Raw genomic sequence first — 27,970 nt, forward strand, 5'->3', positions numbered from 1 at the left:
CAGTCACAGGTCTTCCAGAGCTCTCTCAGCCCCACCCGCCTCACAGGGTGATTGTTGTGAGAATAACAACACACTTTCTAAACCACTCTGAGTGGATGTTAAGTTGTCCTGAAGGGCAGTATATAAATTAAATGTTGTGTTATTAAAGTTCCTACGTTGTTTAATGTCAGTCTTAGAATTACTTATGCTCTGTTTCAGCATTTCTTCAGCTCTGTATTGGATCTCTGCTGGTTACCCTGATTAGTGAAATGTCTTTGAAATTGACTGTACTGATTCACACTGTGCAATTTTCCTTGAGTCTCAGAGAGAAAGGTGGACTGTAAATAATGCAAATAAATAAATGTAATTGTGGTGAAGTAACTGGGTGAGAAAATTTGATTGCAAGAATAGCTCTGGGTGAAAGAATAAATTGCCTCCCCCAGGCAGGGCTATTGCAGCAATTGACTGGTATTTTATTTAAAACACCCTTTACCCCCAGGAAACTGGGTACTCATTTTACCGACCTCGGAAGGATGGAAGGCTGAGTCAACCTCGAGCTGGCTACCTGAACCCAGCTTCCGCCGGGATCGAACTCAGGTCCCGAGCACAGCTTGGGCTGCAGGACCGCAGCCGACCATTCTAGATGACTGGGGAGACAATGGCAACACCCCCGCCCCGCCCCTAACAAAAACTCGGCCAAGAAAACGACATTTAACACAAACACCTCAGCACACAAGTCTCAACCCGCTGGCGGCAGAGACCAACAGAGGGGCGGCTGAATGGCTCCGGGGAGGGAGGGAGGGGAGGGGGGGAGGGCCAAATGGGGGCCCCGCCCCCTATTTGTCCGCACAGCGGTCTTGTGAGGTAGGCTGGGCGCGGAGGGGCGGCCGCCCGAGCGCTTCTGCGCCCGCGTCATCCGAGGCCGAGGGCGGCCCAGAGCGGGCAGGGGCGCCTGGGAGGCCGCTGAGCACCTCCGGCCGTCTCCCGGGCAGGGGCGCGGCCAGCGCAGCCCTTCTCCGCCCGCCCCCCGGTGGAGGGCCGGCCGCGGCGCCTCCGGGCGGAAGCCCCCCCGCCCGGCCGCGGCAGCCCGGAAGGCCCGCCCCCTGGCCCCGCCCCCTGCCTGCCTCCCTTCCGGCGCCCTCCGGTGACGTCGTGCGTTGCCAAGCTGACAGGCTGGGAAAGTGGCCGAGCTGCCGCGACCCGCTACGCCGTCCCGGGCCGCGCCTCGGTCGGGCCCCGCTCCCCCACCTCGCCCGCGGGCACCCCTCGGCCGCCGCAGAGCCTCCGGCTAGAGCAAAGCGCCGGGCCGGGCCGGCTCTGAGGCGCCGCCGCCGTCGCTCTGGTCCGCAGCCCCGCATGGAGCGCGCCCGGCGCTGAAATGACCGACCAGGAGAACAACAACAGCGGCGGCGGCGGCGGCATCTCGCGGAACCCCTTCGCCGCCCTCTTCAGCTCCGTGGCAGACGCCAAGCACTTCGCCGCCACGCAGAGGCAGCCTGCGGGTGAGGGCGGGCGGGCGGGCGGGCGGGTGGGTGGGGGAGCCTGGGCCCTCGAGCGAGAGGGGAATGGCGGGCCCGGGTGGGGGGACGGGGGCGAGGCCGGCTCCGGCCTCGAGGGGCGGCCCCTGGGCGAGGGATGCCACAGTTCCGGGAGGAGCTCGTTAAGGAAACCCAGGCAGGGTTAACGAGGAGCGAAAGTGGCCTAGTGGCGTCTCCGGGGCGAACGGCAGGCGAGGGGCGCCGCGGCATCTCTTTCCGCAGCCGCTCCAGAGCCCCACGCAGCCTTCCAGTGGCCCCCGCGTGGGTCTTCTGTTGACTCTTTGCGGCGGGATCTCCATTTTGTGAATGCCATGAAGTACCTGTCACGATGGGTTAGTCTGTCTGAAGCAGTGGCAAAGAGCAAGAGTCCAGTGGCACCTGTAAGGTTAACTACATTTGTGGCAGGGTAGGGGCTTTTGTGAGCCACAGCTCACTTCTTCAGATGCCCGTAGCTGCCATAGTGAACAATGGGTGATACAGCAAGTCAAAAGAAGGTAAGAGCAGGCTGGAAAACACCTTCGGACAGCATGACCAGAGTAATGCTAATCTGTACCTGAGATGCTGGATAACCATTGGCAGTCATTACCCTGTGTCCTAGTGTACAGAATGTGGCGTTATCCTGGGTTCTCGTAGCCTCTTTCAGCCTCTGGACAGATCATTTCCAGGATCACAGGACCAGCGTGGAAGAATAGCTGTGCAGCTAGAGGGAGAACAAGTAAGGGGGTGAAGTTGCTGTTCTGCCAATGCTCCCCTGCTGAGCAAGTAAGGCGTTATCATCCCTTTGTCCTCCCGCACCCCAGCCCTATCAACCCACACAGCTGTTCCTCCTCAAAGGTCCCATGACCTCAGGAAGGATCTTTCAAGGGAGGGGGCAGAAGGGGATACAGGAGGGGAGATAAATGTGAGGAGGTTTCCATGTATGAAGGTTGGATGCACACCACCGTACTGGTCAGGATGGACCAATGTCCTGTATTGTTTTATATATTCAAATCTTTGTATACAAAAGTAGACTTCACCTGCCCTAGAATAAGGGCTGGGATGTTTTCACTAGTGGGTGGAGAACTGTGGGCCAGAGGAACGTAGAGGGAGGACATAGGCAGAGGAGGATAGATAACCCGAACATAGAAGAGAAGAGGAAGGAGACTTGGCCAGAGGAGACCTCTAAGGAAGAAAAGGGAAGGGGTAGAGGAGAGGATTTGTGTTTGCCAAGTGTGTAGAATGTGGTGATGGAAACCGATACCATGTCCTTCAGAGGAAAACGAGTAGGTGAAAGCCGGGGTCACAAAGGATGCGCAGTGTGCAGGGGTGCTTGCACAGCTTCAGAAGACATTGATTTCAGTTCAGAGTCCTTCATCCCAGTTCACAGGGGACATCATTCCATGCTCTGAGTTGTCATTCTGGTCCTAGGAACTGTCATTCCCGCGCTGGAGACTGTTACTTCATTTGAGGGGTTCTCGTGGAGTGTCAGGGACCATGTTTGACTCTTTCGGTTATTCCTGTTAATTCCATATTTTAGTTCCATCTTTGCAGTATTCACATAGACTTCAGTGGTGATCAGTTGAGTCCGTGGGCATTGCTGGCGCCCACAGTACCCAGTGAGCCCTCAAAGAGCTCCTGATGTTGCCAGCGGGCACCCTTGTCGCTCATTTGAGTGCATCCCAAGCAGGAAGCATTGCTGAGATAGGAAGCGGTCGTCTGAGTCCCCTTCTGCTGCTGGTTTTCAGGCAGGTGGTGGTCTGGAAGCACTTGGGTGCTTGTTTCCTGCCCCCTCCCCAGCTGACCAAGCTTTGAGGGGCCCTTCTGACTTGAAAGGCTTGGGGGTCCGTTCTGGCTTGCTGGTCTGAACCAGCATCCTCTTTCCTATAGAGGCTAGTTAGGTGCACAGGACGGCCCACCGCTGTGCTGCAGAGGCCCTCTGCTTCAGAGAGAGGGAGCTCTTGAACATGCGGGTTGTGCCTGGCCATCATGGCTAATAGTAATTGTTGGTATTGTCCTCCTTGGAACAAATGAACGTAAAACAAACAGAGTCTCTTAGTTGAAAGCGTGGCATCTGCTAGAAATCCCCCCCCCCCCGCCTACCTTAATTCCAACCTCTCAGGTAGAAGTGTGCAGTTGCACATCCTAAAGGAGTGCCCATTTGGGCCAATCTCTTGACAGTTCCCAGCGATGGAGTAGTCATTGCGCTAGCTGTCCCGGTTAGGCAAACAGTGGTAGCCACACAGTTACTTGATTTGTTTGGGACAACAAGGTTAGGTAAAAAGGAGAGATGCCCAGCACACACGTGGCTGGCAGGCAGGTCTCCCGAGAGAGCAGCACCCTTGTGAATTGCCTGACTCTGATTCCCTTAGGTAGAAATCAGCTCTGAGGCACAGGCCCTGTCCATCTCTGCCTGCTTCTTGGCACTGTCCTCCAGGGGAGAGGATTGGCTGGCTGGTGCCTGTGGCCACAATGGGCCAAACTAGACTTCTTGCTGACCAGCTGTCCTCCTCTAGCGGAAGAAACCTCAGCCAGCCAGGATGAGTCTGACAACAGCGTGTCTGAAAGCCTGGATGATTGTGACTACTCAGTGGCGGAGATCAGCCGTTCCTTCCGCTCGCAGCAGGAGCTCTGTGAGCAACTCAACATCAACCACATGATCCAGAGAATCTTCCTGATCACTCTTGACAACAGTAAGTTAGGGGGATGGGTTCCTGAGGCTACAGACTGGGAGAACTGGGGCTGCAGCAGCAGGGTCTCAGGTGTGGCTGAACCAAGACCATCTTCCATGGGTGGTTCTGGCTGCTGCGTTACTCCTGCCTGAGCGACTGAAGGAGTCAGCGGCACTGACTGGGGCTGCGTTGGAGCCAAGGCCATGCTTAGAAAAAGTGAACTGGGCCATCCTGGGGGAGGGGGTGCACAGCATATGGCCCACAGGGGCCCCAGCAGGTGCAGCTCCCTAGACACTTCTTCCTGCATCCCTGCTCTGGCTTGGGACTAGCATACCTTATAGACCACCTACTTCCATACCAAACTATCAGACTTTTATAGACATATGGGGGCATTATCTGGGGCAAGATTGGCGGCAACCGGAGATAAGGCCTTCTTGGATGTGTCATGAGAACTGCGGGATTCCCTCTCAGGTTAGATTTCTTATTTATTTCTTTATGTTATGTATAGTCAGTCTTCCCAATGAGGGTCAAGGCAGATTGCATATCGTAAGTTCAATGAAATCAACAGCATGGGACATGCAATAAAACAGCACAATAGTGTTTGGATTGCAGAAATCGGAAAACAAACAGAAACTGATCTGAAACAAAACAGGAATTTAAACTTGACTGATGATGCAAAAATTATATAGTAGGAAAATTCTTACAGTAGACAGAGCACAGTGGTATAGTTTGCAATCCCTGTCCCTCTGCCAAAGCATCTTTATGGACCATTTCATTATAGTACCCTATCCTATAACATAATTGTCTTAGCGGGTTTCAGATGACTCATGTTTATCCTGGTGCACCTGCGCGGATGCACCAAAATAAAAAGTGCTCCGTGAAACACTGCTTCTGGAGGGCGCTGCTAGCAGTGGATGGCCAAGCAAGCTTGCCTGGCCCTCTACCGCTGGGCTACATAGCCCAGCTGAAGGAGGAGGGTGGTGCAGGAAGAGTGACGTGTCTGCAAGCCCCGGTGGAGCCCGGGCGATGGGGAGGGGGCAAAGCGCCTGCCACCTCTGGCCGGAGCCGAGGTGTGCCTCTCTTGGTGGGGCCGGGCCAGGGCAAAGCACGCGCCGCCCCTGAGCCCCACCGGAGCTGAGGTGTGCCTCTTGGCGGAACTAGGGTGAGACCGAAGTGCCCACCGCCCCTGAGCCCCACCGGAGCTGAGGTGTGCCTCTTGGCGGAACCAGGGCGAGACCGAAGTGCCCACTGCCCCTGAACCCCACTGGAGCGGAGGCGCACCTCTCGGTGGAGCCGGGGCACGCCATTCCCATCGCCCAGGCTCCACTGAGAGCGGCACCCCCAGCTCCAGTGGGGCTCACAGGGCGGCGGACACATCGCCTCCTGCGTCTCAGCCCTCCCCAGACCCCCCTTGCCCACTACCTGCCAACCCTCTCCAGATCCCTTCTGCCTCTCAGCTCTCCCCAGACCCCCCTTGCCCCTCCATCTGCCAGCCCTCCCCAGACCCCCCCTTGCCCCCCTACCTGCCAACCCTCCCCAGATCCTTCCTGCCTCTCCGCTCTCCCCAGACCCCCTTGCCCCTCCACCTGCCAGCCCTTCTCAGATCTGCCTCTCAGACCTTCCCAGCCCCCCCTTGCCCCTCTGCCTACCAGCCTTTCCCACACTCCTCCTGCCTCTCAGCTCTCCCCAGACCCCTCCTGCCAGCCAGCCCTTCCTAGACCCCTCTGCCTGCCAGCCAGCCCTTCCTAGACCCCTCTGCCTACCTGTCAGCCCTTCCCAAACCCCCTCACCCGTCCATCCCTCCCTGGCCCCAGCTTTCTAGAGCCCGTTGTATTTATTTGCACAACGCGCTTTGTTTCTAGTTTTATATATGTACACATGGTTTTTAAAGTTGGTTAACTGTTTGGTGCCTTGAAGGCACTAATTGTGGATGACAAGGCTGGGTAAAAATGTTTTAAGTTTCCTAAACACTAACCTGGCTGAGAGTCAGTATTCTAGGAAATTTCTGTGTTTTATTTGTGAGGTGCAATAGAGAAATTTCCTGTAGGGGTTATGAAGTAGACCGGTCATTTAAGTGACTGGGAAAGTTTGTACCACTTACTGTCAAGGGCAGGATGGAACCCCACACACACACCCTGCTCCCTGACTGCACCACCCCTGCACAGAGGACCTGTGCCCCAGTTACATTCTTCAGGCAGCCCTCATCGTTCTCCATATTCCTCTGCACCCCCTCCTGCTGGGCTGTGGCTGGTCTCCTCAGCTCGCCAGGTCCTTATGCCGGGCAGGGGCTGTGGTGAATGGCCTCACTTCTGCCTGAGGCCGTAGTGGGCCAGGGTGACGAACCAGCTTCAGACTGGCTGCCCCTCCGGGGCCTTGTGGCAGCCGGCTGGGCTGGTGCGGTCAGCCTGGGGCTCTGTCCACCGCAGGGAGGTGGGGAGCAGGCTCCCTCTGCTGGCTGGTGTTCATGGATTGACAGCCTAGCAGGACGCTGAGCTGCCAGCCTGGGGGCGTGGCCTCTGGAGCACCTCCCTGCCCAGGAGCTCAGCAGGGGCTGTGCCAGTTTGACTGGGGGGGCGGTTTCTAGTGTGTGTGGAGGGGTGAACGATGGCGCCCAGAAGCATCAGCTGAGCAGCTCCTGGTGTTGCCAGGGTTACTGGCAGCTGAGTGAAAAGGGGGGAAAGGGTTTTAGAGAGGGAGCCTTCCATGAGGCATCTCGTGCCCTCAACCCAAGCTTCTCTTTTGAGCTCCAGAAAGATCAGCTGCAGATTTTGGCCCAAGTGGTTAATGGTGGCTTTGATATGGGAACCTCTTCTCAGCTTCAGGGTGACAGTGGGAGGAGTGTTGATCCCTGAAGCTGTGTCCTAATCCCCGTCATCATCTTGTCATCAAAAGAGAATAAATAATTTTGTATTAGTGTTACGGATGTACTTGGTGCTTAACAGAACAACATAAAGAAAAGCACGTCCTTTCCGAAAGAGTTCATCATCACAAGGCAACCAGCAAAGGGATTGGGAGAGGGGAAATAAAGGGTGAGGAAAGCAAAAGTGTGAGGGATGAGTGAGAGCAAATGTAGTCATGCAGCCATATAATGCTGAGGCAAGACTTCATAGAAAAGGTAACATTTAGGGAGTGATTTGAAGGACTAGAGAAGGGTGGTACAACAGGCGAGTCCTGGAAGAGGGTGTTGGGCTTAGGGGACACAAGGCATAGCTGATGAAGAGCTTTCCATACAGCTTCAGGTGAAGACTCTGGCATGAAACTGCTGAGATGTCCTTAGCTAAGAGGTTTCTGTTATCCCCCTTCTCTGGGGTACAGCAAGAAGCGGGGGGGCGGGGGGGCGGCGGAGTTGGCAAAGCACCCGGCTGTTCTGTGGGCTGAGAGTTGGCATTCTGACTCTTCCTTCACATGGGAAATGCCTTAATTGCACGATTTTGTGTTATGGGGGAAATTTCCTATGGAAGAGAGTCAGACAGTAGCTCAGCAACAGCGTTCTGACCCCGCTTCTCCCAAACATTTGCATGGCCCGTAATGGAGCCAGGTTACATCACATGGCGGTCAGCTTTGCTCCAGTTGTGAACTGTTAAGGCTGTGTCATGCCTGAGTTGGACAGCCCCGGTAGGGTTGCCAGCTGCCCTGGAGAAAATGTGCTGTTCCTTTAGTAGCGGATTACTGGGTGGGCTGTTGAAGCTTTTCATAGCATGGAGGTAAATAACATCACTTGGTGAATTATATCCCATTACGCTTCTCTTAAAGGGGCAGGTCATTTTTTTCCCCTCAGGCCAGTTGGCAACTCTAGCCACTGATATAGCCTGTTGACAAAGAACATCTGTGCAGGTACATTGGCTGGGAGTTTCAGGAGTGCTGTGCCAATAGTTCTCAATCCAGCCCTGGGAAACACAGAGCTGGATTCATCCATCGGGCTCTTGCTTTTGCTTTAGGGTGCTTCTGTAAACGGATCTGTTGCAGGGATCCAGAACTGCTGCTGCTTCAGCTGTGAAGCATCCTAAGTCATGCATGGTGACACGTTTTCTGCCATGCATGGCTGCATTCTGTCACCCTTCTGCCCACGACTAGCATTCGCCAGCATGATAAAGTAGCCCATGTACTCTACATTAGGAGAGAGTGGTTTCTCCTTGTCTTTCTTCAAAAACCTTGGGAGCTATCAGCCATAAAATGACAGTGATTCTGAGCAGGTCTGCATTGCTTGGTCAGAGAAACATTTCCTTTGCTGCTTTCCCATCAGGCTCCTTCCCTGCTGGCCACCAGACTGTAACTTGCCCTGCAGTGCAAACACAGCAGCTTTGATGCAAGGGGAAAGAGATGTTGGCGGGCTCCTTTCGCATCCAGAGCAAAGATGTGTGCGTGTGCATGTGCTGCTGCCTCCTTCACAGGAAAGAAAGAGGAGAGACGCTTCTGTGGCAGCTTTAAAGAGAGGGATAAGAGAGGGGGGACAGCAGAACTGGGTGAGTGGGGCGGGGGGGGGGCAGAGAGCTCCTTCGAATGGCTCGGAGAATGAGTGGCCACTCCCATGTGGCTGCTGCCCACTCCTCTTCTAAATCACTACGTTCAGTTACTCAGCAGCCCCTCAGAGTGTCTCTTCATCCGGTACATCGGCCTCTCTTCAAATATGAACGCTGCCACTGCCACTAAGCCGACACTGAGTTCCCAGCTCTCCTGAGAATAGACGTTAACCTGTGTCTCTTGTTGTGTGGCATCTCTTGAGGCAAGGGACCTTGGGGAAAGGGGGGATGTAGTGTAGTGCTGGGATTCAAAGTATCAAATAATAATATATTTGTTTAAAATTCCTTAAAAGAGGTAGTTCTGAATAATGCTTGCTTAGAAAGCATTGTGGGATAATGTTTGCTGGGTGGGTAGTTTTAACGTGACTATTGTATACTTTGGTTGTGGATTTAATCACGTCGTTGTGAGCCATGCAAAAAGCAAGAGTTGAAAATGCTGTAAGTGCTTGTTGCTGACTGGGACTGCAGCCCTTTGGGGACTGAGTTCTGAGCCTCAGCTTTGCCCCCCCCCCCTCCACAGGTGACCCAAGTCTGAAAAGTGGCAATGGGATTCCCTCGCGCTGCGTGTATTTGGAGGAGATGGCAGAGGACCTGGAGGACCAGGACTGGCTGGACATGGAGAACGTGGAGCAGGTACCCACCCAGCTTCCCCTGGCGGTGAATTCAGGAGGGTTTGGCTGGGGGGGGGGGGCGGGCTGGCTGTGTTCTTCAGATCAAGGTGGCTGGGATGGATGGTCATGGGAGAGGAAGATTTTGTTCTTTTCTAGTAATGTTTGTGTGGCTTAGTTTCTTCAGCTGCTTAGATGGTTTGGGTTAACTTTTCCTTGAATCGTAAAGGCACTTCTGCTTGCAGCTTTACAATACGATGTTTAGATTTCATTTTTAAAACATGTATGTGCCACAGCTCCAAAAAAATCCAATAATCAATACCATCTTCATTATTGCAATTTAAGAATCAGGATCTGGCCTTCAGTGCAAGGATTGGCCTTCCTCCCCTTCCGATGGTCTGATTGTCTAGGCCAGGAGTGGCGAGTGAGAGGGGGCGGGGGGCGCGTGCGCGTGCGCACCATCAGGTTGCTTCTGACTTACGGTGGTGACTCTGTGAATGAATGAATGCCTCCAAAATGTTCTGCCATTGACAGCCTTGCTAAGGTCTTACAAACTGAAAGCCGTGACTTCCTTTAGTGAGCCCAACCATCTCATTTTAGGCTTTCCTCTTTTCTTACTGCCTTCATCTTTTCCTAGCATAATTGTATTTTCCAGGGAGTCTTGTCTTCTGACGATGTGATCAGAGTACAATAGCCTCAGTCTCATCATTTGAGCTTCTAGGGAGAATTCAGGTTTGATTTGAATTAGCACCCACTTATTTGTATTTTTGGATGTTATGTGGTACCCATAAAGCTCTCCTCCCAACACCATATTTCAAATGAGTCAATATTCATTGTTCAACTTTCACATCCATATATAGTAACGAGAGAATACCATAGTGTGGATTATCTTGATCTTGGTCCCCAACAATGCATCCTTAGTCTTAAGGATCTTTTTCTAGTTCCTACATGGCTCCCCTTCCAACTCTCAGTCTCCTTCTGATTTCTTGGTTGCAGTCCTCCTTTTGTTTGAGCCAAAGAAAATCTTTAACAGTTTCAGTTTCTTCGTTATTAACCTTAATATTGTCTAATTCCTCACTAGTCATTACTTTTGCCTTCTTAGTGTTCAGCTGTAAGCCGCCTTTGGCACTTTCTCCCTTAACCTTCACCAGCAGCTGTTTCAAGTCCTCCCTATTACCTGCCAGGAAAGTGACAGCCCAGCCCTTTCCCCAGATGCCCTTGGGCGCATCTTGGGATTTATATCCTGTGTTGAACTCTTGTCTCCAGGCACTATTCACCCGACTTCTGCTCCCAGAACCAGGGAATCACTTGATTTACATGACCACCACCACTGCGCAGAATCTCTCTGCTGAAAGAGATGCAGGGGAGAAGCACATTCTGCATTATCTCTTTGCCTGCTTCCAGAGAGCAAAAGAAGAGGTATGTAACAGCAGGGCGCTCCACCAGTCAGCCAGCTGGCCCTGAGCAGAGCAGACCGCAGACAAAGTGCTCTCTTCTGTTGTTCTAGATCACCAAAGTGCCAGAGAACCTTTTGCCCTTCGCAACGCGTTGTCGGAATCTGACGGTGTCCAATACCCGCACAGTCCTCCTCACACCAGAGATTTACATCAGTCAGAATGTCTATGAGCAGCTGGTGGACTTGATGCTGGAGGGACTGAGAGGGGCTCGTAAGTTGGACACCGGAAGTTACCTTAGGTTGAGTCAGACCACTGGCTTGTCGAAGTCAGTGTTCTTTACTCTAATTGTCAACAGTTCTCCAGTCTCAGGCAGTGGCCTTTCCCATCACCTGCTCCCTGATCCTTTTAACTAGAGATGTTGTGGGTTGAACCTGAGACCCTTGGCATTAAAGCTCTGCCACAGAGCATGGCCCTTCACATAAGCTGTGGCAGAGCCTGGTGTCCCATGAGAAGTTAAGGAGCTGCCGCTCCTAGAAGTCTTTTGAAGATGCCTTTTAATTGGCCGTTTCTTCCTCTCTCCTCCTTCTGTAGACTTTGAAGATGTAACTGAGTTCCTGGAAGAGGTCATAGAAGTTGTTACCATGGATGAAGAAGTGCGGACCTTTGGAGAGGTCATGGTTCCTGTCTTTGATATCCTTTCGGGGCGTATAAGAGAACTACACCTTTGCCAGATCCTGCTGTATTCCTACTTGGACATGCTCCTGTACTTCACCAGGCAGAAGGACATAGCCCAGGTGAGCACTTGGCTATCCTTTTCCCATGGGGGTCAGGAGGCAGCAAAGCAAACTGCCCTGTGAGCCGTCAGCTGCCACTCAGCCAGAGCCCTCTTTGAGGAGATGGCCACTCGTTCTCTGCTAGACTGCTGGGGTTTTGTTGTGTTCTTGCTCTTTCTTCCTGATCCTCCCAAGCTCTGTGTGGCCACCGATCCTAGACGTTACTGTGATGCCCGTTACACGAGGATCAGCCTCCATGGCGGAGTCTCAATTCTCTGAAGGGAAATCCAAAGGGCTTGTTTTGTTTCTCCACACCTTAATGTTGCTGTGATGGCTGATCCTGTTGTCTTCGCTCATCAACACCTCTGGCTTCCATTTGTTCAGGTTTTTGTAGAATACATCCAGCCAAAGGACCTAACCAATGGGCAACTCTACCAGAAGACTCTGCTGGGGACCATCTTGAGTATCTCATGCTTGCTGAAGACTCCTGGTATTGTTGAGAACCATGGATACTTCCTGTCCCCATCTCGGTCCAGCCCTCAGGAGATCAAGGTGCAGGAATCCAACATCCATCAGGTGGGTGGATGTGTCTCTTCTGTCACAGCCGCCTCTTGCTCATATCGCAGAGCCAGGCAGTGTTAAAAATAGATGAAGACATTAGGTAATGACTGTTGCTCTTTTTCTTGAACATATTAACATTTGATTCCTGCCATTCCTTCCAAAATGGATCCCCAAGGTAGCTCATAACGAAGGCCTAAATATTAAGTACAGCACCACCATGCAGACTGATCCACTAACCAGTTTTGTGGCCCTTTCTTAAGTGCCCAGGGTGATGCCAGTCAGCACTTTTGGCTCGGGAAGGAATTTTCCTCCAGGCCAAATTGGCCAGGACTCTGGTGGGCTTTTTGACTTCCTCTGGACATTGAGCAGAGGGGCATTTATTGCCCCTGCTCAGTTATGTGGGGGAAAGGTAGGGAAAACTGGCTTAGGCCATCTTGATAACATCATAAAAAGTTTAAGCTACCAATCAGAATTGGTTATCACATCAGAACATAATACACAGGCATACACCTTTCAGAAAAATGTAAGGTTTTCTACCTGACCTGATAACAATATATCCATTTTTGACTCTTGGCCCACAGACTATAGCCCTTGGTGAGCAAGCTTGAGACTCCAAGGCTTTGGCAGCTGTTAATGATGCTCATGTTGGAGTTTTAAGAGAGAGTGTCGGCATGCGTGCTGATGTGCACATGCGCATTAACAGTTCTGTCTTGGCAACAGTTCATGTCCCAGTTCCATGAGAAGATCTATCAGATGCTGAAGAATCTGCTGCAGCTGTCCCCACAGACCAAGCACCGGATTCTGTCCTGGCTTGGGAACTGCCTCCATGCCAATGCCGGCCGTGCCAAGATCTGGGCCAGCCAGATGCCAGAGGTCTTCTTCCAGATGTATGCCCCAGATGCCTTCTTCCTGAACTTGGGGGCTGCCCTCCTCAGGCTCTGCCAGCCTTTCTGCAAGCCCCGCTCCCCCCGGCTCCTCACGTTTGATCCCACCTACTGTGCTCTGAAAGAGCTGAACGAGGAAGAGCAGAAGAGCAAAAACGTCCATATGAAAGGTGAGTCCCAAGCGATGGGGCTCCGTCCATGCATATGCTGTAGCTTCATTAAACCTTGGTTTGGGGGAAAGCCTGCCACAGGGCTGAGAAGCAAGCTGTTCCAGGCTGTTACCTTGCAGACCTCTTCCCTGTGTGTAGTCTGTGCTAGCTAGAAACTTTAATAGACTGTTCCTAATGTGTTATATCATACCATGACCCGTTATTAATGTCAGTTAATTCTCTCATGCTTCAGACTGCTGCTTTTTTCATTGGTTTATTTATCCTAGTTTGTTGCACTTTTGCTTATCTTCACTGCTAGAAAGAGAGAAGCTAGAGCCTTTGAATTATTTTTTTATGTTATGTGTAACTACCTAGCTGTTCAAGTTGTTGACAAAGAGAATCACACTTTAGTTATGACTCCAGTTCTCTTGCCTCAGCTTTTCCCCTTCCCTAATTTTCTGGTTAAATTTGAGGAAAACTATTTTCTGTCTTTCCATTGCATCTGAAGAAATGAGTTATAACTCACCAAACCTCATGCTGAATAAATGTGGTTAGCCTTGAAGGTGCCCTACTGGACTCAAGTCACATTCTGTCCCCAGAATACTTGCAAGGGAGGCTGCTGGGGGCCAAGAATAGGGAATAAATAGCGGATAATTTAACGGAAGTGTTTCTTATTGGAGTATCTTATTTTGTGAACTGCCTCAAGTTGGTCTCTGGAGAGTGCAGCATATAACATTTTTTTTAAACGCAAGGGATGAGCTGTGAAAAACAGAATCCTCTGGCATCCCCTTCTGGGAGGGGTTGCTTATCAGAGCTGTGGAGAACCATTCCCTTTCACTTCCTTAAAGGGTTGGAAAAGGAGACCTGCTTGATCCCAGCTGTGACTGACCAGGAACCTGAGTTTGCCCCCAGCTACAACCTGGTAACAGAGAACTTGGTGCTGACGCAGTACACGCTCCATTTGGGTTTTCACAGGTACTGCTGCCACAAGAACCATTTGGGGGCAGGAATGGCAGAGGCACTAGAAATTCCATTCTCCTACAGACTGCAGTTGGACAAGCCTGACTTGCAGCTCTAGCAGGTAGAAGAGACCAGTGGTCCTTTCTTCACAGACTGCTTGCTGATGGGTTCTGGTGCGTCCCCTGGTGTGAAAAAAAGCAAGAGAGAACAAGCTTGCTTAAACAGAGATCGATTCTGAGAGCATCCACAGCAGGGCTGTAAATGAAATTCTCGGCTGCTGTCTTGAAGACCAGCTTTTCTCCAGTCCAGACCACCCTCCAAAGAATAGATTGTACCTCTTGGATAACTGTAGTTGGTGTGGTCCAGCAGATAAAGAACTGGGCCTGGGCGATCAGGGTGCAGGTTTTTGCCTCTGCCGTGGCTTCACTTGGGCAGCTTGTTTTCTCTTAGCAAGCTGAAGTGACCATCTTATGCTCCACCTTCCTCCATTCTTTCTTTCTGTTTTATATTTGTCTTGGTGCGGCTGTACAGATTGCATGACCAACTGATCAAAATCAACCAGAGCCTTCATCGGCTGCAGGCGGCATGGAGAGAAGCTCAGCAGACCTCCAGCCCCACAGCGGATAACCTTCGGGAGCAGTTTGAGCGCCTCATGACCATCTATCTCTCCACCAAAACCGCCATGACTGAGCCACAGATGCTGCAGAACTGCCTCAACCTGCAGGTGTCCATGTCTGTCCTACTGGTCCAGCTGGCCATTGGAAACCGAGGAACTGAATTTGCAGACCTGACGTTTCCTGTGCCTGAAGTGAAGGACAATCCACTGGCTTATGTCCCAGGTGACTAACTTCTCGTGCCACCAGTAGGGTGCTGTCGAGCAAGGTTTCCCCCTCCATGGTTGTGAGGTGTTGACTGTACCTGTTGCCCTACCGCCCTGGGAGCTCCTGCTTTTCTCATTGGCATCCTGGATGCTAGGCACATTTGTGTGTGCGCACCTGGCCTTGTTAAGCCATCTGCATTGGAGAACGGCTTTGGTAGTGTCTGTCTGGTAGAGGCTTAGCCTGCCATGTGCTGCCATCATCTGCCACTGGGAGGGCGAAAAGTGCTGTCCACTCCAGGAGAGGCTTTGCGGGAAGGTGTGGGTTTTCAGTCGAGGAAAAGAGTTGCTGAGCTTAACTACTTGGTGTGTCACAGGGGAAGAGCAGCCGGTGACTCAGTGGCCAAGCGCATTCCCAGCCAGCCCCTCGTTTTGGGTTTATATGTTCACAGAGTTCTTTGCTGATAACCTGGGCGACTTCTTCATTTTTCTACGTCGCTTTGCTGATGACCTCCTAGAGACATCGGGTGACTCCTTGGAGCACATCCTGAACTTTGTGACAGTTTTTACTGGGGATGTGGACAGGTAAAGGCATCTTTAGCTGCTTTCCCGTGAAGACTTGTAATATTGGGGGAAGGGAGTGAAAAGGGCGGTCCAGGTGAGATCCTTTGGCCCAAGCTGTGATTTCTCAGCTTGCTGTGCAGACCTGTCTTGGGCTGTTCAGGTGGCTGGCAGCATGTTCACAAGAGCATTCCCCAGGCCTGTCGTTCATGGGCTCCTGCACCTCTGCCACATGCACAGCACCTGGGGGCATGGCACACCAGGCCTTGGATAGCTGCTTGGCAGGGCAACTCTTGGAGTGGTAGGGGGAAAAGCAGTGCAGGCTCCAGCCTTCTTGGGTCTTGCTGCAAGAGTCTTGCAAAGGCCAAACAAACAGTGTAAGTCTAGAAGTCCCAAGGATACATATGGAGTCGTTGACGCTCCATTTAAACTAAGTTAATTTGAAATATTTATGCACTTTCTCTCCGTACACACATTTGCCAGCTGGCCTCCTCTGTTTCTGTGGCAGCTGTCATTCTCAGGTGAAAGCGTATCAGATGGAACTGGGAACTGTCAGACTGTACGAAGGCCTGGGTGTTCCGGGTGTCTGGGACCTCCTGGCATTTTTTGTCCCTTGCAGGATGAAGAACCCACATCTGCGTGCCAAGCTTGCGGAAGTGCTGGAGGCTGTCATGCCCCACTTGGACCCAACGCAGAACTCCCTTGTCTCCAGTGTCTTCCATCGCAAGAGAGTCTTCTGCTCCTACCTGCATGCTGCTCACCTGGCTGAGGCACTCATCAAGGTCTTTGTGGACATCGAGTTCACAGGTGAGGCATCCGTACCTTGTGCCCATGGAGCAGAGCCATCTTCCCAGAGCCATCTGGGCGTGGCATCTTTTGAGGGGACACAGAGAGAGTTCTTTTACAAGAACTCGCAAACAATGCAAAACTGAATTATTCAAAAAGGCTTTTTACTCAGATAGGAAGGCTGTATTGTAGGGAGGGGATCTCAGATGCTCCGCTAATGAGTTAGGGACCCGAGACTTTACCACTATAGACCTCACCACTTTGTTGTATTCGATTCCTGCTAATGCTCTGTCTTTGTGAACTAGTATCTGTTTATCCTATGGCATTGTTTATGGAATGTCCTTGAAATTGACTGTACTAATCTTACACTGTGTAATCCGCCTTGAGTCTCAGTGAAAAAGTCAGATTATAAATAACATAAATAAATAATAAATACCTAATTACAAGGAATTTGAGCCCCTTACTCTGCACCAGCTATGGTTGCTGCATTTTTACCCTGCTCTTGTTCCAAGGAGCACAGGGTGGCACACAGTACTTCTTCTGTCCTCCTTCCTTCCCCTGCTTAGGAGATCCCCATCAGTTTGAACAGAAATTCAACTATCGCAGACCCATGTATCCCATCCTCCGGTATATGTGGGGCACAGATTCCTACCGGAAAAGCATTAAGGTGAGGTGAGGGAGACCAAACAGGTCGCTTGGCAGGGGGCTGTAGCGAAGGCTGGGAGAAACAACGGCCTCCTCCTACTTTGCAGGCACTCGCTGACTATGCCCTGGAGAACCTGGAAGCCATGACCCCGCCTCTCTTTCTGCGCTTCCTTAACCTGCTCATGAATGATGCTATTTTCCTACTGGATGAAGCAATACAGGTAAAATATTTTTGCCCGGGCGGGGCGGGGGAGGGGGCAGAGAGAAGCAGCCAAGGAAACCGACAGAACTGTGAAGGGCAAGTTGCTTTTAGCAGTGCCTGTTGGAAGAATCCCCACCACGGATGTCCTCGATTTGGAGAGCTCTTAGAGACTGTGTTCCTGCCTCGCCTGGTGCTCTTCGCAATGGCTTTCAGGATCACTGGATTGCAGGAATAATGCTTCCATGGCACATACTTTGAGGGGAGGCAGGCCTCTCCAATCAACGTGTGCACAAAGGTGCTTCAGGCTGATTTCTGCGGCTTTGCATAGTAGCCATTAGATGTATCACAGCGGCACTCAAGAATGAATTGCCTTAACCCGCCTACTTTTCTGCCAAGCAGATATTCTCCATGTTCCTCCTTGGTTTCTCCCTTGATCATGCTGGTATGAGCTGGGGGTCTCTGCAAGTTCTACCTACCTGGAAAACTGCCTCTCGCTTCCATAGCTTGCCAGAAACGAGGCGTTGTGAAGAAGCCCTTTTAGAACCAGGCCATGCCATTAAAATCTTGGACGTTTCTTGACTTCCATATCCTTGCTTTCTGTCTGCACGGCAGCTGCTCCCTCTGGTTTGAGTCTGGTGTTGAATCAGGTGATCACTTAGCAATGCTGTCACCCCTCTCCCCATCTCTGCAGTACCTGAGTAAAATCAAGATCCAGCAGATTGAGAAGGACCAGGGGGAGTGGGACAGCCTGTCCCCAGAGACGCGTCGTGAGAAGGAAGCCAGCCTACAGATGCTTGGGCAGCTGGCTCGCTTCCACAACATCATGTCCAATGAAACGATTGGGACCCTGGCTTTCCTGACTTCAGGTAAAGGCAGCGCCCTCCCCCTGGGACCGAGGCAGAGAGCAGGGCTGCTTGGGGGGACCTAACAGGGACGAGTCGGCTTCCCTTGCAGAGATAAAGTCCCTCTTCGCGCACCCCTTCCTCGCAGAGCGGATGATCTCCATGCTCAATGACTTTCTGCAGCATCTGGTGGGCCCCAAAATGGGGGCCTTGAAGGTCAAGGACTTCAGTGAGTTTGACTTCAAGCCCCAGCAGCTGGTTTCGGATATCTGCACCATCTACTTGAATCTTGGGTATGTTGTGTGTTGGGGAGGACCGGTCTAGTGACGCTGACCTTGTGGGGATTGTTTGGTCTGGAACAGGTTGCAGGTCTCAGTGGAAACTGAGACATCACTTCCCCCCCCTCCCCCCCCCCTCAAAACAGCTCAAATAACCAGAGGGGACACTCGCTGCAGCAGCAGCAGCAGCAGAAGCCTCGGTCTCATCATTCCGGAACAGAGAAAAGTTACAGGGAATGTTCGGGGGGGAACCTGAAAATACGGCTGCACGTATTGTGATCTCCTTGCATAGATCCATGGCGCTGCCTCTTTGGGAATCCTGTGTGCAGTTCTGGTCACCGTGTCAGAGCTGGAAGACGCGCCGAAGAGGGCAACCAAGACGATGAAGGGGCTGGAGCAGCCTTCCTGTGAGGAGAGGCTGGAGAGTCCAGGACTCCTCAGTCAACCAAAAAAGAGGATTGGGTGGTGGGGGCATGACGGGGGTTTATACAGGTATGCGTGGGCTGGAGGAAGTGGATGGAGGGGCCTTTCTCCCCTCTCCCATAATACTAGACCTTAGGCACGCAGTGACGTTGATGGGCCAGGGGTGAAGGACAGACAAAAGGAAGCAAGTTTTACTCAACAAGTCATTACACTTCGAAGCTCACTGCCGGTGAATATAGTTGATAGCCTCAAGCCTGGATGGCTTTAAAAGGACTGAGGCAGATTCCCGGAGGAGAGGTCAGTCAGTGGCTTACAGCCTTGGTGGCAGAAGCAGTGAACCTCTGAATCCCGGCGCTAGATGCAGCATCAGAGGAGTCTCAGCTGCTCTGCCCTGCCGGTTGGCTCTCCAGGGGAACTGGTTGGCTGCAGTATGATGCAGGATGCTGGGCTTGATGGACCACTGGTCTGATCCAGCAGACCATCTGTTGATGTTCTTACGATATCCAAGTCACAGTGGCATGTTAGCTGCCAAATCTGTTGACAGTAAATGAAGGTGACTCAAGGAGCTCCCTCCTGAGAAAAATGAGCCTGACCATCTGCAGCTGCGTTCCCTTCCTGTTTAGCGACTGGTGGCACCCTGGATACCACGCCTGCTTTCTTAGAATACCCTGGACTGGGCGTTTCTGTGGCTGGCCGGTTGTGGAATTTCTGGGGGTTCTGTGCATGCAGGTGATGGTAGTTAAGGCAGCCTCAGTGATGGGAACCTGCTCTCCAGGTGTCTCCTAGAGAACATGGGCAGGGCTGCAGAGGTGGCTGCCCCCTTACCCAACGAACAGCTGTGCTGTCAGGTGAGACTGCCCAGAGGACTGGGTTTGCACTCCCTGAATCCCATACTAAGGGTGGGCTTTGGCACTTTGTGGTCTACATAGGGAACCCTGCAGGAGATGAGGGCCAATTGAGCTTATGGAATGGCTGTCTCTTGGGTGCAAGGACAGACTACTCTGTGGTATGCTGTTCCTTTGGCCTAGGAGGTGGGAAAATGTCCAACTTGCACAGAGGAGTTGTAGGCAGGCAGAGTCCCTTGGTTAGGTTTAAGGGCAGGGAAGGAGACGCCGTGTCCTTGCTGGGATAACTCTGAGCAACTGAGCTGCTGTAGCTGGGGGTGCTCGTCCCCCAGCAGAACGTCTGGTGATTCCTCTGGCACGGGAAGGAAGAGCAACTTGTTTCTCCCCCATGGGAGAGAATGGGCCCATCCGATGACGGAATGATGGGAATGCCTGGCTGATCTTGGGCTCGCCTTTGGTGGCTGGAGGAGAATTTGCTTTCATAGAGAAGGTACCCCTCCCACCATTCTTCTTTCAGCCCATTTATTTTTGCAGGGATGAAGAAAACTTTTGTGCCACAGTGCCCAAAGATGGGTGGTCGTATTCCCCAACGCTTTTTGCTCAGACAGTCCGAGTCCTGAAGAAGATTAACAAGCCTGGCGACATGATTGTAGCATTTAGCAACCTGGCTGAACGGATCAAGGTGAGGTGAGGGGCTGACAGGGCCCCCTTTCTATCCTAGTCCCCTCTCAGGGGAAGGTCCTCCCCTCTGCTGTCTGTATTTCATACATGTGCCTGCCAGCTTTGCCCCAAAAGCCACCACAGAGGGAACCTTGCGGTGGGCGTGCACCGTGCAGGACCCCCTCCGGGCTAGTGGCTGCCTCTGAGCACGTGACATTTTCTTCCTGGACTCACCTGAGGCAAAACTGTTGTGGATCTGATTACTTTGTGCAAGCTGCCCAGCCTTTTTTTAGAGAAGTGGCACATTATGTTAAATACATGACTAAAGTAATGCTTGTCCTGGAAACCAGGAACCCCAGTGCAAATGCAAAGCCTGGATGCTGGAGGGCTTCACCACGGGGCCTCTGGGCATGCCTGCACCTGCAGGATGCCTTTCTACTTTTGGGGAGGGGCCATGGCTTGGTGGAGCACCTGGTTTGCATGCAGGGTGCGGGTGAGGCTCTGGTAAGCCGCGGCTTGGGCAGCCTTGGAATAGCTTGGCTCAGCAGAAGGCAGCTTCACCTGTCCTCTCCTAGTCCCTTGCAGACCTACAGCAGCAGGAGGAGGAGACCTACGCTGACGCCTGTGATGAGTTCCTGGATCCCATCATGAGTACATTAATGGCAGACCCGGTGCTGCTGCCCTCCTCCCGGGTCACGGTGGATAGATCAACCATTGCCAGGCACCTCCTGAGGTATTTAGAAGCACGGGGGAGTGTTGAAGGGCCGGGGCGGGGTGGGGGGGGGACATTTGACTTGCTTCCTTTTGGGAAGAGTGAACCTGCATTACATTTTGCAATCCCCCACAACTGCTGATCATGCTGTACTCTCTCCTCTCCACCCCCTTGCAAAAACGGGTTCCCTAATAATAATAACAACGATAACAACAGCACTTATAAGTACAATACCACTCTTCTAGGCAGATTGGTTCCGAGTGGTGAGCCAAGCCAGTGTTGCCACCCCCGCGATACGGCTGGGGAGCCGGCCTGAGAGGAGTGCCAAGGCCCCCCTACTTGGACTCGTGGCAGTAACGGGATTCCAGCCAGCAGAGCGCCGCTTAGACGGTTTATTACCGAGTTAGAAAACTTACCTGCTGTCTTATCAGAGACCTGTTCAGTGCCATTCACAACGCAGAAAAAAGTGCCATTAAATCATAAAAATAATGACCGTTAAATTGCCAGTATTGAAAACAGGCCATAAAAACAGCATTCAGCAGCGTACAACTATAAAACAAACCTCAGGCTAGAAGTAGAAGTAGAAGATCTGTCTATTGTTCTGTCTAAGCCAGATAGAACAATAACAGCCCTGGATGATGCTTTGGCCCGGCACCTGAAGGATAGTGCAGAAAGTGGCAGGTGATCCTCCAGTAGGGCATTCTGAAGGGAAGGGGCCAGCACTGGGAAAGCCTTGTCTTACGCTGCCCCCTGCCTCACCTTCACTTGAGAGGGGCACACAGAGAGCAAGGTTTGGAGGCAGATTTTAACAAGAGGCTGGACCAGTACAGGAGGCGGCAGGCAAACTCAAGCGACAAGGTCTTTTAAGAACCTGCACGTTGAATTGTGCTCAGAAGCAAACAAGCAGCCCTCGCGGATTGTTCTGTGCAGGGGCGATGCAGCCCCTGTGTCCGGCCCCAAGAGTAGCCTGGTTTTTGAACCATGTGAAGTTTCTGGACAGTATCATATGAAGCATGTTACAGTAATCTAACCTGAATGTGATCAGACTGTGGATCACCCTGGCCAGATCCTGGTTTTGGAGGAAGGGCTGTAGTCGGTGTGGGGGGCACAGCAGGCCAGCAGGGTGTAGCCACCTTGAACCTCTTCTGCTTTCTTTCCCCAGTGACCAGACTGACCCTTTCAACCGGAGCCCCCTTACCATGGACCAGGTTAGACCAAATATTGAGCTGAAGGAACGGATCCAACAGTGGCTTGCAGAGAGGAAGACAGTAAAGGAGAAGATGGGAGGCATTCCCTGACCTGGCTTAGCCAAAGCTGCTGCTACCCTCTCCAAGCTCCCACCTGCAGGTGACGGGACACTCACGCCCGCTCACTCCCAGCCGGAAGTTGCAGGGCTCCTTGGCCATAGAGTGTTCTGGGTGGGCCCACTGCCCCTTTTCTTTTGGTAGAAAGCTCCAGTTGCTCTTTGGCTGACTGGTCTCAATGGCAGTTGCTGACACTAATGCTGCCCCTTTCCGTTGCTGTGCAGCTTTTGTGCCGGAAACTTGGCTTTAAGATCTGGTGTCACTGTGAAGGAAAAAACGCTCTTCTCTCCCTGCCTCCCAATTTAGGACAGGCCTTTCTTATGCAAGCTCATGCTCGCTGAGCCCACAAAGAAGATGCTGGCCCGGCCAAGGCCCTGTCCGCAGACGTGCAGCGTCCCCACTTCCTTGGGAGTTAGGGAGTAGGTCACACGCACAAAGATTGGGACAAATGACTTCAGATTCCCCACGCTTGTGAAAGCTGCAGAGGTGGTGTGGTGCCGGCTGTGTCGGTCTGTGGCTGGCTGGCTGTTTCTGTTGGTTGAAAGAGCCACTTCCTTGGCTTGGAAGGCTGCTGAGGAAGCACTGCGTACATGTCCCTGTGTGCGTGATCGTACAGGTGCCCTGTCAATCCTGCCTGCATTTGTACTGTGCCTGTTTTATGTCAATATGTATCCAGTGTGTACATAGTATGACATTACCTTCAAACAATAAAAGTGTCAGAGGTTCATGTTTGGGTGGAGGGTTTTGATTTTGGGGGAGCTGATATCTATTGATCTGCAAGCATCAAGAGAACTGCCCCTTCCCTATCAGGAGAGGATTTCAGAAGGTCTAGTTAGCTCCAAAGAATGTGTAGCTGCCTGTTCAAAGGGAAACTCTCTTGCCGTGCCTGGAACAGGGCCTTGGCCCACGTGGGGCAGCTTCCCCTGCCTCGAAAGGCAGGTTTGCCATCGTGCTGGGCAGGGTGTGCTTTTGGGATCAGAGGAAGTCTGAATCGGTGCTGGAGGCTTCGGACTAACATACTTTACAAGCTGCTTGCGAGGATAAAATGGAGGCGGGGGGGGGGGCAAGGCATGACACCATGAGCTTGGAAGGAAGATGGGATAGTGAGAGGGGATTTAGGGTGGAGTACTGTGCATGCCAATTCAAAAGCCCCCTTCAGCCAATAACCTCACGCAGAATTAAGACACCAAATCAGTAATCTGTAAAGAAAAATGGGTTCTTTATTGTTTATAAATAACCCAGATGCATATTTCCGCACACTCTGGATCATATGCATAAAGACCAGTTACATCAGGGATCTTATATACCCTTAGTCAGGGGCGTAAACTTTCCAATTTCCCGGCCTGGGCCTGGGCCAGAGGCACCGCTATGGCAGGTCCTTAAAAGAACCTGTGTGCGTGCGTGCGTGCGTGCGTGCGCCATTACCACCATCTATGGAGGAGGGGCTAACCCGGGCACCTATGGGGACCTCCCTAACAATGTCCCTGGGCTGGGCCAAACTTAGGAATAGGTGGGAGTTGGCCATGGTTATAATGCTATCTCAGCGATCTGCTGTGTCCTGGTTTTGAAATACACTTTTAGGATAGTAAAGAGTCCAGTAGCACCTTTAAGACTAACCAACTTTATTGTAGCATAAGCTTTTGAGAACCACAGCTCTTTTCATCAGATGCATGGAGGGTATGAAGAAACTGGCCAGAGATATATAGGTGGGGAGGGGAGGGTGCAGGAAGTGAGGGCCATGTAAAAGCAAATCACCACCCCTCCCCTTACTGCTTAGATATCTCTGGCCAGTTTCTTCATACCCTCCATGCATCTGATGAAAAGAGCTGTGGTTCTCAAAAGCTTATGCTACAATAAAGTTGGTTAGTCTTAAAGGTGCTACTGGACTCTTTACTATTTTGCAACTACAGATTAACACAGCTAACTATTCTGGAACTTTTAGGATAGTCACTTTAAGATCTACAAATATACTTATTGTGTGTAGGACAAACTAATAGTCACAAATTTGACACTAAGAAAGGCAACACAGAAAAGCCTGTAGGGGAACATTTTTAAAGTTTTTCTGGACATTCATTTACAGGCGTCTTGATTCTGCCTTATTCATAAGGGTGACTTAGTACTGAAATTTACTAAATTATTATTATTATTTTTTTAAAAAATTTTTATTTTTCAAACTACAAAACACTACACAACACTGCACAAGACTATCACAAGGAAAGGGAAAAGGAAAGGGACAAAAGGGATGGAAAAAGAAAAGGGGGGGGGATAACCTACAAACACTAAACACTAAACACTACACTTCAATGTTTTCCCTTCATACTGTCATAATACAAAAATAGCTCCATAGGATAATGATGGAGTGGTTAATCATACAGAGAATAAGCATTTCAAATTCTGATTAAACTTTCCTCCCCCTTCTAGGTCCCGGACGCAATTCTCTCTGTGCAACCGCTGTTGTGGTGCTCTCCTTCTCCTCCCCCCCCTCAGGCTTCTCCTTTTCTTCGTTCTCGGTGCAGCAGAGTTCCGGGTTTTTATCCTCAAAATCCTTTAGTTGATCTTCTGATAGTATCTTATAGGCCTGATCTTTATATCTAAACCATATTCCTTCCGGGAATAACCATTTGTACTTTATTCCATGGTCCCTCAGAAGAGCTGCAAACTTTTTATACTTAAAACGCCTTTTCCGGACTAGAAATGGAACGTCCTTCAAAATCTTGACTTTCAAACCCATAAAGTCCAAATCCGCGTTGTATGAGTTATATAGGATGGTGTCCCGAATCTTTTTAAATGAAAAATCAATAATGATCTCACGAGGCAACTGTCGCTTTGTTGCATATTTTGAAGAAGCCCGACGGACCTCCAAAATGGCGCATTTAACCTCTTCTTTAGTCGTCCTCGCGGGTATCGCCAATAGTTCCGAGACCACCTCCCACAGATCCTCATTTTCCTCCTCTTTCACGTTTTGGAGACGCAAAGTTGTCTGCGTTCGTTCCATCTGTAGCCCGATCAGCTGGTTCTCAACCAACTTCAGCTCCTTTTTTGTAGCCTTCACAAGTGACGCACTTTCCAGAGCAGACTTCTCTGCCCCCCCCGCTACTTCCTTAATGGTTTTCACTTCGCTTTCAATTAAGCCCACCCTTTGATCAGTTTTGTTCAGCTTGTCAACAAAGGGTTTTATAGCTTCCACCACCGCCCTGCGCACCAACTCTTCGAGCGACTCTCCCTTCAAGGTAGCCGAGATTGACTTACCGAGAGCGGAACTTTGCTTCTTTGCTGCCATTTGGGGGGGGGGGGGGGCGCCAACAAAATTCTGGAACTCACCGAAGGGGAAGAGCGAGTCTTCTTCAGATCAACCTCTCCTTCACGAACGCTTGTAGAACAGAAGGGATTCGCTTGTTTACGGGCTTCCGCCCGTTTCTTTTATTTGCCGTTTCTCGTTGCCCGGCGGCACTCGAGGCGCCGCGCACGTCTGCCGGCCTCCATAGGGACAAACGGGCAATTCCCCCCCCGCATTGATTTCGGGGAGTTCTTCCCGCAGCGTCCCGGACCCTGGCTCCCTCCCTGGGAGTCCTGGGAGCTAATCCTTGCAGATCAGCCGCCCGGTCAGGGTGCCCGGTCATTTCCTCCCGGACCAGCCGAGAGGAGCATCCGGCATGGCTGAGAAAACGAAACCGAAAATCGAAATTTACTAAATTATGACATCGCAGATGCCTTTGGTAAATGCATGGTTGAAGTCTCTAAGCCAGGGCAGAATACAAAAGAGTTGCTGTGCACTTGATTTCTGAGCAATGTACAGAGTTCAGAGAAGTAGCAATCTCCTTCTTCTCATTTCAAACTCATATCTTCTAAGTGAGTACAAGGACATTTTGAGGCAATTCAGAGCAATGCTAATCATGACCCCAAAGAAAACTCAGTTATTCTAATTAGGATTTAATATACCTTACTTTCTTAGCATACTGCTTAAAAAATGCATCTTAAAAAAACAGACATTCAGAACACATTATTAATAAAATCACATAATTGGCAGTGCAATCCTAAGGAGGGCGGGGAAAGTGAATAGGAACCAAACTAAGCCTTGCGACAGCGGATCTGGCCTCTACGTCGGCGTAAATGGCGCTCCGTCAGCGGTGCTATGAGGCGCCCAGTCGCCACCGGGCCACCACCAGCGGAAGCAAGAGGCGGCCGGGTGCAGGCGGAGAAGCAGCGTAGAGCCCTGCGCCGGCACAGGAGGGGGCGGGGAGGAGGGCGGGGCCGGAGTTCGCTCCATAAGCCCTTCCAGAAGCGGGAACGCCCACAGTGGTGCAAAAGAGCTACGCTACGAAAAACAAGGCTTAGCCCATAGGCGCCCATGGAACGGCAAAAACCCAGCCCCCTCTCCGAGCGCCCCGCCCCGCCCCCGTGGCCCGAAGGAGCATAGGATGCAAACTATCCCGGGGACCAATCAGCGTGCGCTCCCGGCGTGGACGCGCCCTCCTTCCTGCACCCAATCACCCCCGAAGGCACCCTATAAAGCATCCGGTGGGTGCCACCCACACTCTTCAGGTAAGTGAGCACAGGGCAGGAATCTCTGCCCGTTTGCTGTGTGCCTTGGCCCCTTTGAGGCGGGGGAGAGGGTCGCACAGTGGCAGGCATTGGGCGCACTTTGGGGACTTTGCAAGAAAAGAGGGAGAACTGCACTCGCTGAAGGGAAGAAGGGCACAGCCTGGAATATCTGGCTAACTAACAGCAGCCCCTCCTGTTTCCTTGCAGGTGTCCTGACTCTGAAGTTCCAGCTTGGTAAAGAACAAGGGAACGTTGACAGGTACGGAGGAGATGGGGTGATGGCGAACCTGTCCCGCTTAGTGCTAACTGCCCGTTCACCTGAACCCACCTGATCATTAGCCTCTTCAGATGAGGCTCAGTAGGGGAGGGGGCGATGGTGGCCATCCCTGCCCGCCCCAGAGGCAGTTGCCCAGAAAGCTACTCTTGACCAGGTGTTTGTAAGTACCAGCTCGTTTCCTCCCTTAAAGGTAAAAGCACCCCAAGGCAGAGTGCATCATCGCCAGACGGTCTGGCATCTGCTGGTTGCTGCCGCTGCCACTTTCTACTTTGTGCATCTTCTCAGATGTTGGAGTGTGGGGTTTGCCTCGGCTGTGGACCGAGGCAAAGCCCACGTGTTTTTTTCCCTTGCAGGCACATCCGGAGCATATCCGCTCCTCCCCGCCCCGCCCCCCAATCCTCTGCGAGTGACATTCGGATCCAGCCCAGGAAGCAATATCTCACCGCAGCCCGCATCTCAGCCTCGCCCCTGGGAGCAAGAAGGAGGGTTGTGTGAAATGCCTTGGCTCCCTTTCCAGCCTAGAAACAATGGCACTTTTTCCAGTTTAATAAAACGAGTCGAAAAACAACCAACTTCTGTGTTTGCGTGTCTGACTTTGTCCTTAGCCTATTAAAAAGAACAGAAATGGGTCCTTAACAAGGTAGAATTGATTGCAGAGAAAATGTGATGATGGGTGTTTGGAGCGTGCTGGCTGGTATGAGTGTGAAAAAGAAAGAGAAAATTAACTTACACTTGCCTTAGTTTTAGAAAGAAAGTAAGAGTTCTTTATTATAGGAACTCCATACTTTGATAGTTAAGTGGAGAGATAAGAGTCCTATCTACCGATCTATTCCTGAGGAGGAAGTCCTGAAATTAGCAATCTACATATCAAAGAAGTAAGTAAACAGATGCCCTGACCTGTCTATCTTTCTCTCTGGTTTCTTCCCCTCTGAAACCTGAGGAAAGGGACAGCATTAAATTAAAATGTTGTGCTCTGCCCTGAGCCTGCTTGGCAGAGAGGGCGGACTAAAAATCTAATATAATAAATAATAAAATTAGAAGTGGACTCTTCTAACATTC

The 27,970-nt window shown here is 51.6% G+C and overlaps 2 protein-coding genes across 6 annotated transcripts in view; both read left to right on the forward strand.

The window, feature by feature from the left end:
- Positions 1-27,970, forward strand: part of ATP5MG (ATP synthase membrane subunit g) — a 75,543-nt gene that overhangs the window by 41,187 nt on the left and 6,386 nt on the right. The gene's annotated exons all lie outside the window — the stretch shown is intronic.
- On the forward strand, positions 1,118-22,817 carry UBE4A (ubiquitination factor E4A). 5 transcript variants are annotated; one of them, XM_054998461.1, is made up of 20 exons: positions 1,118-1,481; positions 4,010-4,186; positions 9,206-9,318; positions 10,560-10,712; positions 10,801-10,960; positions 11,282-11,484; positions 11,848-12,039; positions 12,745-13,078; positions 13,906-14,032; positions 14,549-14,856; positions 15,212-15,419; positions 16,015-16,202; positions 16,748-16,848; positions 16,934-17,047; positions 17,720-17,894; positions 17,983-18,163; positions 19,951-20,098; positions 20,652-20,809; positions 21,951-21,996; positions 22,399-22,817. In XM_054998461.1, the coding sequence occupies exons 1-20, from the start codon at positions 1,358-1,360 to the stop codon at positions 22,513-22,515; spliced, it is 3,327 nt and encodes a 1,108-aa protein (XP_054854436.1). In that variant the 5' UTR covers positions 1,118-1,357; the 3' UTR covers positions 22,516-22,817. The 5 variants fall into 5 exon arrangements, with proteins under 5 accessions (XP_054854436.1, XP_054854439.1, XP_054854440.1 ...); XM_054998464.1 differs by having other exon boundaries at positions 18,019-18,163; XM_054998465.1 differs by having other exon boundaries at positions 15,287-15,419.

Source organism: Eublepharis macularius, chromosome 14 (genome assembly GCF_028583425.1).
Source record: "Eublepharis macularius isolate TG4126 chromosome 14, MPM_Emac_v1.0, whole genome shotgun sequence".
Taxonomy (NCBI): domain Eukaryota; kingdom Metazoa; phylum Chordata; class Lepidosauria; order Squamata; family Eublepharidae; genus Eublepharis; species Eublepharis macularius.